Here is a 13,083-nt window from a genome sequence, read left to right as displayed (position 1 = left end):
GTAATTAGTTGATGTTGAGATGATTTATTATTTTATTCGTCTTTATTTCCAATTATTTTTTTCCTCAATTATATCTCTCAAAGATATACCATAAATAACAAAATCTTATTGACTACCTACACGGTTTGCATTTATATCTTTAGTCGGGATAAAAGTACACGCGACTTGGAAAAGAACTCTGTCAGAAGAACAAATGCAAGTTCAAAGTCAAAAATGTTTTATTCTTGTAGACCTTATTACTGGTACTTGTGAAGCGTTCATAAAACATGCGTTCATTAAACATGTTAACACTAAGGTTAGGTGATGCCGATAACTGCATTCGTTAACTTAAAACTAAAGCTACGAGGGTTCCAAACTTGCCCTGGTCTAAGAAGAGCCCACAACAAACTTCGCCAGGTTTAAACGAACGGATTGAGTAGCAATATTTATTGGAACAAAAGTAAACTATAAGGAAAATTACTATTATATCTAGACCATGTTTTAAGTTATATTTTGCATCATACGAAACCCATTACGTCCCAGTGATGAACAAAAATATTCTCTATTATAGGAGACATGGTTTTTTAACATAGACCACCACGCTGCTCCGATGCGAGTTGATGGGCTTTTACTACTGTTACCACAAGTAAGTGATATAACTGAGGGCGACAGCTTAACGTGCTCTCCGAGACAGGGAGTTTACCCTACCAATTTTCTTACTCAGGGCCGGTACTGAAAATTCTTTATCAGAGAAAGCAAAATATCTAACATTTTTTAGCCCAAACTGAAATCCGAGCCGTGCGCCTCGTGATTCTTAATTTAACCTTCTAACCACTCAACCAACGAGGCAGTTGGTCGAAGTAGGCAACGAAGTATGTTGGATAGAGGCAGGCGTTATTTTGCGGAAATCCATGATATATTGTGAAAATTAAGCTTAATTTGCTATAAATATCCGCGAAAAGAAGGAGAATCTGCTTTTCGGGAAGTATAGCAAGTTAAGCTTAATTTTCATAATAACGAAGTATGTAGTATTAAAAATTCTAAACTAAACTAAAGTTAATAGTGCTATATCTTTTTTCTTGTTGCATACGGAAAAGAAAGGTTTTCTTTTATAGTCATCATTATCATTCATTCACTGCGAGCGGCAACAGCGACTGGTTCTGTTTTTTTTTAGATTAGATTATTATTATTTTAGATTACACGTAAGGGCTTCGCTCATGCGCCCTAATGTGACTTATATACCCTATTTTAGCACTAAATATGCGTGCACAGTGAGGACATGTAAGGGTACCGTCAACGTAGTTGTAGGTTATATTGGTTGGCCTTGCTTTAAGATGTCACGATAAGCATCATGTTCGTTCCTCCTTTTGTCTTCGAAGTAGCTGGTACTCTGCTGGACTAAATGCAGTAATTTCTTTTATATTAACAGTTAATGGACCAGCAACAACGTTTCGCATCTGTCCAGTGCTATGTCCATTAACCTGACGTATATATCTTAAGGCTCATGTGGCCTAAAACACCGGCGAGCACGCCTATCACACCCGCACAACATTGTAACATTGCTGCTAAGCGGCAGAAATAAGCATGGTGGTAGTATTTTCCCGGATAACTACTACTACTACTACAAAAGTACTGCTTCTAAACCTGTCAATTTGGTTAACTTAAAATTAAATAGCTATTAAATTAAAATTTAGTTTAAATGTAATTTTGCAGTGGGCAGAGACCCTGCTTTGTAAGTCCAAGGCCGTGGGTTCGATTCCCACAACTAGAAAATGTTTGTGTGATGAACAAGAATATTTTTCAGGGGCTGGGTGTTTATTTGTATATTATAAGTATTTATTTATATTATTTATTAAATCATCATCATATTCATCAGTCATCTTAGTACCCAAAACACAAACTACGCTTACTTTGGGGCTAGATGGCGATGTGTGTATTGTCGTAGTATCTTTATTTTACAAGTGTAAATCGAGGCTGAGTTTACAAAGTTATTTATAACACTTAGGTACACCAGAATTGGCATTCGATGCTAACTAAGTACTACCTTTTTAGCCAGTCTAGACAAAAGCTGAATATACATTTGCTACATCGTCCAAGAACCGCCCGGATAGTCGAAATGTATTAACATAACGTAAAGTGAGGAAACGTGGGTTACGCTTGCATTTACAACTCAAAGTGAACAAACCTTTTCAAACCTCCCGAAGAAATATCACCTAATGAATTCCATTAAAAATACACCGTGTCCCGAAACGTGGAGCCATCAGTAATTTTCATTTGTGCCCCAAAATTTACACCAGCTCTTATTCCAAAAGCCATTAGGGTGATTATTGCACAAAATATTCCAGCGATCTACAATGCACAGTGGTTTTTTGGGGCGATGAAGGCACATTATTCTTTGCATTTCATTTAACTTTGCGATAAAGCGTATTTTTATTGCTATTTCTTTTTTTTTGGAGCAATATTTGGCTTTAAACGCGCCAGCAAATGGTTGCATAAATATTGTTTCAAATTGTGAGGTTTTTGTATCAGCAATTTAGATTGACCGTGTTGCTGGAGTCAGCCGCAAAGTACCTTTAATAGGTCCCTTCGGAGCCATTTTTTTTCCTGAATCGTGTTTTGTTTATGAGGATGGGTATCCACAGAAGAAGTAACTTTATTATAAGGTTCGTGGAGGCGAAAACGTAATCACTTATTTTTCGTGATACTTGGAAAATCTGCATTGGAATATGAATGGCACTTTTGAGTTGAACTCCACGAAGATGTATATAAGTTTCCATCAACCTTTATCATTATTGTTATTGGCAGCATCACTTTCATCCACGAGAGTTCCACTGTAATCAACAGTGGGAAACAGCCCAGTGGGAAGGAGTTTCACTTCAGTTTCGTGGGACCGAGTTCGGATCCCAGCACCACTAACTGTTCTAAGCTATGTGCGTTTCAAGCAATAGAAAATAATATATTATATATATAATAAAAATATATATATATACATATATAATAAAAATATCACTTGCTTTAACATTGACGGATATCATCTTGTTCTCCTTAATATTCCCATAGGTGTGTGGAGTCCACCATTTTGCACTGGGCCAGCGTGGTGGACTATGGTGTTAGCCCCTTCTCATTGTGGGAACCCTGTGCCCTGTAGAGTGCCGGTAATGGGTTGATATGATGATGATGATGACTCATCACACTCACAGATCATTTTTGTATGATAAGCAGGAGGTTCCGCTTCTGTTTCTTTGGAAATGTATAATTATAATAAGTTTTATCTGGTCTGTTAGTGGCGGTATGGTTTTAATATAACGGATAGTCCGAGTCATTATAACCGTTTTTATCCCGTTTTTATCCACGTTTCTGATACGTGCCGCTAAGATGTGGAACGCCCTCCCGGCAACTGTGTTTCCTGCCACGTATAATTTGAGTACCTTCAAGGCTAGAGTGAATAGGCTTTTTCTAGGCAAGCGTGCTCCAACCTAGACCTCATCATTGCTTTCTAACGGGCATGATTGTCGACAAACGCTGGCCTAACGTTAAAAAAAAAAAACAGCATCATTACAAATTCAAATTCAAATTCAAAATTCATTTATTTCAAGTAGGCCTAATATAAGCACTTTTGAAACGTCAAGTCTGTCTGTTTGTAGTGATTCTACCACCGGTTCGGAAGGCAGATTCTACCGAGAAGAAGCCGGCAAGAAACTCAGCAGTTGCTCTTTTCCAACATCAACAATTTACATTTTGTATTTTAACATTCATTTTTCTATCTTGTGAGAGCTGAAAGCGGAGCCGGATGCTTCCAAGCAACCTTGTCATTAAAAAATTCATCAATTGTATAGTAACCTCGCTCTAATAAATGTGTTTTAACAAATTCTTTAAACTTGTGCATTGGCAGGTCCAAAATCACCTTAGGAATCATATTATAAAAGCGTATACTCAATCCCACAAATGATCCCTGTACCTTACGCAGACGATATGCAGATGACACTAATTTATGACCATTTCTTGTAAGTCGACTGTTTATGTCCACTTTTTGTGTATAAAGACTAATATGTTGTCTTACAAATACTATATTGTTATAAATATATTGTGAAGCTACAGTAAGTATGCCTATTTCTTTAAACTTCTCACGGAGGGATTCGCGTGATTTAAGTTTATATATTGACCGTACAGCTCTTTTCTGCAATATAAATATAGTTTCGATATCAGCTGCTTTACCCCATAACAAGATTCCATAGGACATAACACTATGAAAGTACGCAAAATAAACTAGCCTAGCTATTTCAACGTCAGTAATCTGTCTAATTTTTCTGACTGCGTAGGCAGCCGAGCTTAGTTTACCCGCTAGTGAATCTATATGGGCACCCCACTGTAGCTTATTATCCAAGGTCACGCCCAGAAAAACTGTGGAAGTCTCTATTTTTAGTGATTCACCATTTATCATTATATTTTTATCAATTTTCTTTACATTTGGTAAGATAAATTCGACACACTTTGTTTTTTTTGCATTTAAAAGTAAGTTGTTAACTGTAAACCAGTGCGACACATGCGACATAACACGGTTTACTTCGTCAGAGTTATCTTTACTCCTATCAGTCTTAAAAATTAGAGATGTATCATCTGCAAACAATACAATGTCGCATGTTCCACTGACATGGTACGGTAGATCATTTATATACACTAAAAATAGAAAAGGACCCAAAATCGAGCCTTGTGGGACACCCATTGAGGTATTTGAACCCTGAGACTTTGCATCATTTATGCAAACTCTTTGGGTTCTATTGCTGAGATAAGAGGCAACCAAATTTAGTGCAACGTTTTGGATACCATAGTGGCTTAGCTTAAGAAGCAAGGTTTTATGATCAACACAATCGAAAGCTTTAGATAGATCACAAAAAACAGCCATGGCGTTCTGTGAACATTCCCAGGCATCATAAACATGTTTTATAAGTTTAGCGCCTGCGTCCGTTGTGCTACGACCTTTAGTGAAGCCATACTGCTCAGGGTGTAGTAAGTTATTTACATTAAAATGATATAAGAGTTGATTTAATATAATTTTTTCAAATATCTTACTAAGAGCTGGTAAGATTGAGATAGGTCTGTAATTGTTTATATCATTTTTATTACCAGATTTAAATAGAGGAATGAGTTTACTATGTTTCATTAGGTTCGGGAAAGTACCTAAATCAACACATTCATTGAAAATTATGGCTAAAAGAGGAGCAATGACGTCAATAATTTGAGATATTACCTTTACCGACATTCCCCATATATCACCTGTTTTCTTTGATTTTAACAACTTGAAGTTTTTACTGATATCCGATGCATCTATATGTTTGAAATGAAATAAAACTTTGCACTCATTAATGTTGCCTCTTAATAAATTCTGAGCTGCAGTAGGTGAGGAATTTAGTGAATCTGTTAACAAAATAGGAACATTCTGAAAAAAGTTTTCAAAAGTACTAGCAACTTCTGTATCAGTAGTTACCATATTATTATTAATAATTAATTCAAAATTTCCGTCTCGAGATTTAGTTTTCCCAGATTCATTATTAACAATTTTCCAGGTTGTTTGTATTTTGTTTTCAGATTTTACTATCCGATCTTTAATGTATAGCGACTTAGCTTGTCTACAAACATTTTTAAATGTTTTGGAGTAACTTTTTACATATTCAAGGAAGGTTGGAGTCTGATTGTATTGTTTTTCATCATATAGCTCATACAACTTATCCCTGCTTTTGTAAATGCCTATTGTCGCCCAATCACTAAACCTCATTTTTTTATTAGAATCTATGTATTTAAAAGTAAATACTTTATTAAATGCACTTTCTATTTCATTGAAAAGCGTACGATAAAGATTGTCGGGATGTCAGTTTTCAAAAAAGAGAGCAGGAATTTTGGCTGATATTTCACCTTCAAATCACGTCAGTTTACTCTGAGTTATCGGCCTGTACTTAACAATATGTTTATTTCTATTTGTACCAACAACAGTAATTTGTTGGCCACAATGATCTGACCTTAAATTGTTTAATATCGATTTACCTAAGATATCACAGTTAAAAAAAATATTATCTAAACAAGATGCTGAAGTTGCTGTGATTCTAGTAGGTTCATCGAAAGCATTATTCAAATTAAAGCATTTAAATAAGTTTAACAACCTAGTCGTAGTAGTATTATGTAATAAGATATCAACATTGAAATCCCCGCATACTATTACATTTTTAGTAGACATACACAATCGCTTAAGGACATCTTCCATTACATCCTCGAATTGGTTGAAATCACCTGAGGGGGGATGGTACACACACACTATTATAAAACGCTCCAGCTCCACACAAGACAGTTCAATTATGCGCTCCACAGAAAGACTAACTATATCTTTTCGCTCCTTACATGTTATATTATTGCGTACAAAAATTAAGGATCCACCATGAATAGCAGTCTTTCTAAAGAACACACTTGACATTTTGAAGTTATTGATGTTAACTGCTATTTGTGCTCCAGTGAGCCAATGCTCAGTTATACACAATATGTGTATATTGAATTTTTCAACAAACAGTTCTATTTCTAATTCTTTGCCGGTGAAGCTCTGTATGTTTTGATGTACAATGTTCATATTACAGAGCTTCCCCGTTGTCTCACTGTCTAGTTTAAATAACTATTTGAATTAATTATAGTACTAGAACAAGTACTAGGGTCAATATTAGAAATATTGGTGGTACTTGAAGTACAATATGTAGAGGTGTCAATAGACTTAGTTACAATACTTGTAACAGTATCATTTAAGTTGTAAGCTAGTAAAGATGCCAAGTGATGCTTACTTTTCTTAGATAAAATTAAACTATCTCTAGACAATAGGGATGACATGGATTTATTGATGTCAAAATAAAAAACTGCGTCACTATGACGGCATGTCAGGTTATAAATTAATAAATTTAAATTATAAATATGTTCATTCTGCTTTGAACTAAATGTGCCACAGTAAGGAAAGGCACACATAACGAATTTACATTGAGTTTTACTATGTAAAGCTAGTAATTTATCAATGCATCTTATAATTTGATGCTTTTTGACATTCAAACTGTCTCCTATTAAGAGAACAACATTTTTATTTACATCTAAATAGTCACTATTCAAACTATTAATAAGATAATCGAAACTAGCCCCCGGTGAACATCTATTAGTCACTGAGTGATCAAGGTAATGGTTCATAATAGGTCCAAAACCTTTACCTAACATGTCGGAAAATATAATTGTCTGTTTTTCAGGCATACTTTTTAATAAAGGTGAAGGGTCTGGTATGACAGTTGAGCACTGCTCCAGGCATGTTTCTAATTGGTTGGAAGATACTGTATCACATAATTTTAGGTTAGTCATAGGTATCTCATGAGTACAGTTACATTTATTTGCTAAAGACTCAAAGCGAGCCATGTTGTAGGTACCTAGGGCTAACAACTCATCAGCTGCCAGAATTTGTTCATCAATCAAATTACAGTAATTTTAAATATATAAATAAATATAAATAATAAATATACTAAGACAATACACACATCGCCATCTAGCCCCAAGGTAAGCGTAGCTTGTGTTAACTAACTAAGATGGGTGGTGAATATATTTATGAATAATATACATATTTTTTTAAAACATACAGATGCAATCTCAGATACTGAAAAACATTCATGTTCACACATGCATTTTCCAGTTGTGGGAATTGAACCAAGGACTTGGTCACTGCCCACTGCGCCAGTCGGCCGTCAAAATTAGAATCTAGTTATAAAAAAATATTTAGACGTAGCTGGTTCCGTAGGAAAATGAATAAGAGTACTATATTTACAGCTAATAGACAGCCAGTCATAAATTTCTATTCAAATTTTTAAATTTACTATACAGAAAGAAAATTTAACAATTCCATAACAATAGGAAAGTTTTGCATTTATATTTCAAAGGAAACTCTCCTAAAGTTCCAGTTACGCCAAGTGTTATTCTATTAAGCACTGTAAAAACCCTTTACTCTCACAAAACGGTTTTCTTGCTATTGTATTCTATTACTACAGTTGCTTTGCATTTTACGCTTCGCACGTTGTCCAAGGTTGTCACACTTTTATACCATATTTTTGAAATTATACTTCTTTGGCGACATTAGGAAAAAGTCATGGGAGTGAAATTACACGATGTAACAAAATGCACGCGAACATGGTTATATGGTTTTAACAGGATGAAGGTAGTTGCGAAACATCGCACCACCAGCAATCCAAAAGTAGAAATAATATCCAAGTAATATATGTGTAATTATAAACGGCGATAAACTTCTCCTATTCCGTGTTAAAGATAACACGGAGTTATTATTATTTATTTACTTATTAAACTCTTTATTTGTATACCACAGCATTAACATATATAAAATATAATAAAAAACAGAAACATATCGAAAGAAGTAGAATACAAAAGGCGGCCTTGTCGCTTAATAGCGATCTCTGCCAGGCAACCTTTGAATTAGGAAAAACAAGAAGAGGAGAACAGACTGCTGGTGGTACAAATTTTAAAATACATACATGCGAATAACTACATACTAATACATAAACTAGTGTACACAAATAGATCAAAGTATATAAAATAATTAATAAATAAATATAAAAATAAACTAATATATCTAATTTTAAAAAATTTAATACTTTAACATACAACAAATGAGTAAGTATATAAATGCTATTAAAAGTCGTTGACAATATAATGGGCCTTAACTGCTTTTTTTAAATATCGACAGTGATTTGTATCGTCGTATGCTCATTGGAAGCGCATTCCACAAATCCACAGCTCGTACGCTAAACGAACGCTTGTAAAATTTTGTCTTATGATAAGGCATACTCAGCGTCAGCGCACGGCACGATCTTAAATCAGATTGCTCACCAAGAAAAGTGAACTTCTCTTTCAAATAAATAAATCATTCATTCATTCATTCATTCAAATACGAGGGAGTTTTTAGATGAAATAACACACAGTACAGAAGTGAAAGTACATGCATATCCCGGCGACGACGAATAGGAATAGGCAGGTGAACCCGTTAATTTTATCCCGTGTCAGGGGATATAATCGGGGGATATAATTTGTGTCTTTTGCCTGTGCTAGCCCTGCAGGGAAACTCCTAGGCCTTAGCCTCCTTAGAAAGCCCTCTCCATAGATCGTGACTTTAAAATTGTGGATCAGTCCATTTGTAAGCGTCAACGTTTCAGCGCCATAAGTGAGGATGGAAAGGACACAATGGTTTTCAGGCACTGGGGTATTGACCATGAGAAGACTTGACTAAGTTTCCCAAAAGCCCAGCCGTATTCTTCTGTTGGCTTCTTCATCAAAATAATATAGTGAAATATTTTCAATATCAAAGCTACACAAACCAAACTTTTTTAATTTATAGTTTCTAAATCTTAACACACTCACTCAACTTTTGTACTTTATTTTTACTCCACAACTGAGAAAATAAAATTAAGTAGACTCATCAAGGCTATGCCATATATTAAACTCTTACTTCTAGTCGGGTGTTTATATACGTGGCACCGTACTGGAATGCTAAGTAGTTTGCCACCACGTGTTTGTCGGTAGGTTAGGCACTAGCTACAATCAAAGCCTTCAATGTGGGAGGCAAATGCTATAGTCCAAAGATTTTATAAATTCACAATACTTCTGTGCCAGACAAATATAACCAACAAAGACTGTACTTACTAGAGTAAGTCCATATAAATCTCGGGCCACCCCTAACGTGCCGCTTCTACGCCTATTCACACTTTAAAAAAAATACTTTGAGTACCGCTGACTCAACCTTTCTGCATTAAGATGTTAACAAAAAGAAGGAGGGATAAAGGAGTCCTTGTCCTAAATAACTTCTTACTCGAGCAAATTTATGCGCTGAGCTGAGACGCTTTTAGTTAAGTTTGAGCGTAAAACAGGGTTCTTGTGGGATTAGCGACTGTTTGCGGTTACTGTGGGCCGACCAACATTGTTACAGACGTGTACGCCATCTTGGATCCAATTGTCAACTTCGTTTCCCTCTGCTCCGCATTTTCCGCCAATTAATATTTTATTCGTTGTATATAGTCGCGGGGTTTTATTAAACATGAAAGTTGGTATAAATTCTAACATCCAGTTTTTTTTTTCCGACAGAAAATTCTGAGTGGACGATTACAGTGTTTCGGAGAGCGCGTCAATCCCTCGATAAATGGATTTAATACGTTACTATCTTACTGCCTCTATAACATTTATTATTAACAGCATTCACTTGAAATGTCGAGAAGTCAGTAGTTCTGAAGGCAGATTCTACCGAAAAGTAGCCAGCAAGAAGCTCAGCAGATTGCTATTTCCACATAATTTTACAGCATGTAAATGAGTAGTAGTTGATGATGCGGACACTCGATCTCGTGGTTTATCCTGACAACCACAATACCGTTTATGTTATATGCTATGTAAGGCATCTTACTAGTGAGAGACCAGTGAGGCTGTACCGAACTTAGCGCGCGATTGCTTTGCTAAGACAGCTTCATCGGACCTCGCTGTTGTTTTAAGTGGGAGGCCCTAGGTTCTGGCAGGAGCAATTTGGGAATTGATTATCTCCCAAATTTTCTATTGTCTAGTCTAGTCATCTAGTCATCAATCTTAAGGCGTGCCTAGTTGCCTTACTGACAAAAACACGGCGCCAAGCGATTAAGCGTTCCGGTACGATGTCGCGTAAAATTCGTTATACAGGTTAGCCCGTACCATCTTGAATGCATCATCGATTACCAACAGGTGAGATTGCAGGCGATGTGGTATTATTTTCAACCCTCTGTAACATTATTCTCTTTGGCACAGCTTAAAAAACGGCCAAGACACCGTGATCCGTAGACAAAAATGCTTACATCTAGACCTATTCCGCAGAAGTATAAATACTATGTTTATCATGTTTCCCATCAGGTATCGGTGGTCTCCGAGCGATCGACCTGCGGATATCACCGCCAGTGGTGCAGCGAGGGTCCGACGTGACGCTTGCCTGCCTGTACGAGCTAACAGACGCGCCTTTGTACTCCGTCAAGTGGTACCGCGGCCGCCATGAGTTCTACAGATACTCGCCCACTGAGACGCCCGCCACTAAAATCTTCCCTTTTGCCGGGATTAACGTGGACGTAAGTAATACTATCACAGTTTATGATAGCCTGGTTAAAATTGGCATTTTTAACTTCGTTTTTACCTTTGGAAGCTGAGTTCGAATCCCAGAAGCACCTTTTACTTTTCTAAGTTATGTGCGTTTTAAGCAATCAAAATATCACTTGCTTTAACGGTGACGGAAAACATTGTGAGGTAATCTGTATGCCTCAGAGTCCGAAATAACAATCTCAAAGGTTACCAATCCGCATTGGACCATTGTGGTAGACTACGGCCCGAAACACTTCACAATTTCGCAGGGAGACCTGTGCTACTCAGTAGGCCAGTAAAAAGTTGATGTGCGAATGGAACTAGCTGCTAATGGGACGGACGAGATGCGTAAGGGGCAAATTGCGAATGGAATGATGGCTAAGCACTTTTGAAACACCGAGTATGTCTGTGTGTAGTGACCCTACCACTGGTTTGGAAGGCAGATACTATAGCTCAGAAGCCGGAAATAAACTAAACAGTTGCTCCTTACCAAAATAATTTATTAATGTACGATAATTTTCTTTCTCGTGTTGTATGAAAACGGAGCCGGATGCTTCCAAGCAACCTCGTCATAAAGAAATCTATTAGTTGTATAGTAACCTTGATGTATTAAATGTTTGATATATTTTGTAGACTAATGTAAAAGTAAATCTAATATTACCTTCGGTATCATGTTATATACTCAGCCCCACAAAGGTTTTCAAACGATAACCAATTTGTGTCCGTTTTAAGTAAGTTTTTATTAAAACAACAATCGTTTATATCCTAAATCTTTATAAAGACTTATGTTTTATGTTACAAATATATAGCAAAGCTTTGTAGCTTTGTATATTGATTGGACTGCTCTTTTCTGTAATATAAATATAGTATCTTTAATGATATTACAGAAGATCCCGTAAGGCTTTACACGATAAAGATACGCAAGTGTCAAATAATAAGAAAATGATCGCATTGAGCGGCCTTTTATGATTTGCTTATAAGTCAAAAAGTCCATCAAGAGACGCCTCGATCTATATTGTCTATATCACAAAAGTGTTAAATAATTTTCCTTTATTGTAACACATCTGAAGCGTTCAACTTAGGTCTGAGATTTTTAATAATATCGCCGGAATCTCAGGTAGATATATTTCTTCAATACAAATTCCCAGTAAGCCTATAGTGACAAAGAGATGTATTCATGTTCCATACGTTACATAGAATTTGTCTCATCTCTGTGAAAGATGTCAAGTCGCTATCACTGAATTCTCTAAAAAGGGTTGTAAGGGTTCTTACGTGAGTCAAGTATTCAAATATGTTTCTCAATCTTTTACTTACTTATTTGAACGGGCACTTTGTTAGAGAGAAAACGTTGATATATAACTTATCTATTCAATAAATCTTTGTGCAAAAGTTTTAATATTAAATTGGTTTTCGCCGCTCGGTATGTTTTATGATACAAGGTTTTTTACCGATTTTTGTAGTAGCTTTTTGCGTTCTTCTTCTTGTAATAGTCATTTGATACTCGTATTGAAAGTGTTAAAACAAATGTATTTTGCCATTTTATGGTGTCCGCCATCTTAGATTTGACATTTAGCTTAGTTTATAGTATTGAGGGAGTTGTGAAAAAATATTTAAACCGCCGTTTTGTAGCGGCTATGCCAAAAACACTCCCTATATATTCATCTTATAAACAAAAAAAAAACAAAATCAAAATTGGTTCACCCGTACAGGCGCTACAATGCTAAAATGCTACAGACACACACTGACATACACACACACACACACAACTCTCTCAAACTTAGAACCCATTAGTTTTTGCGTCGGGGGTTAAAAATATATTTAAATGCCGCAAATAGGACGTGTTTGCCACAAAGATTTACTCTCGTTTTGCAGGTACTCGTAACTACTGCCTTGATATTAACATTTCGTTACAACTATTGCTTCTACACAATGGAAATATGATATTAT

General features: G+C 35.9%; 1 protein-coding gene across 1 annotated transcript in view; it reads left to right on the top strand.

The window, feature by feature from the left end:
• The window catches only part of LOC120626853, a 140,015-nt gene that overhangs the window by 100,097 nt on the left and 26,835 nt on the right, over window positions 1-13,083 (top strand). Inside the window, exon 4 of the mRNA XM_039894628.1 lies at window positions 10,918-11,126. Within this exon, the coding sequence (XP_039750562.1) occupies window positions 10,918-11,126 (209 nt within the window). The remainder of the gene's footprint in view (window positions 1-10,917; window positions 11,127-13,083) is intronic.

The sequence above is a fragment of the Pararge aegeria genome, chromosome 10 (assembly GCF_905163445.1).
Source record: "Pararge aegeria chromosome 10, ilParAegt1.1, whole genome shotgun sequence".
In the NCBI taxonomy this organism is placed as follows: Eukaryota; Metazoa; Arthropoda; class Insecta; order Lepidoptera; family Nymphalidae; genus Pararge; species Pararge aegeria.
Note: the sequence above shows the minus strand (reverse complement) of the source record. Positions and strands in the feature narration are given on the sequence as shown.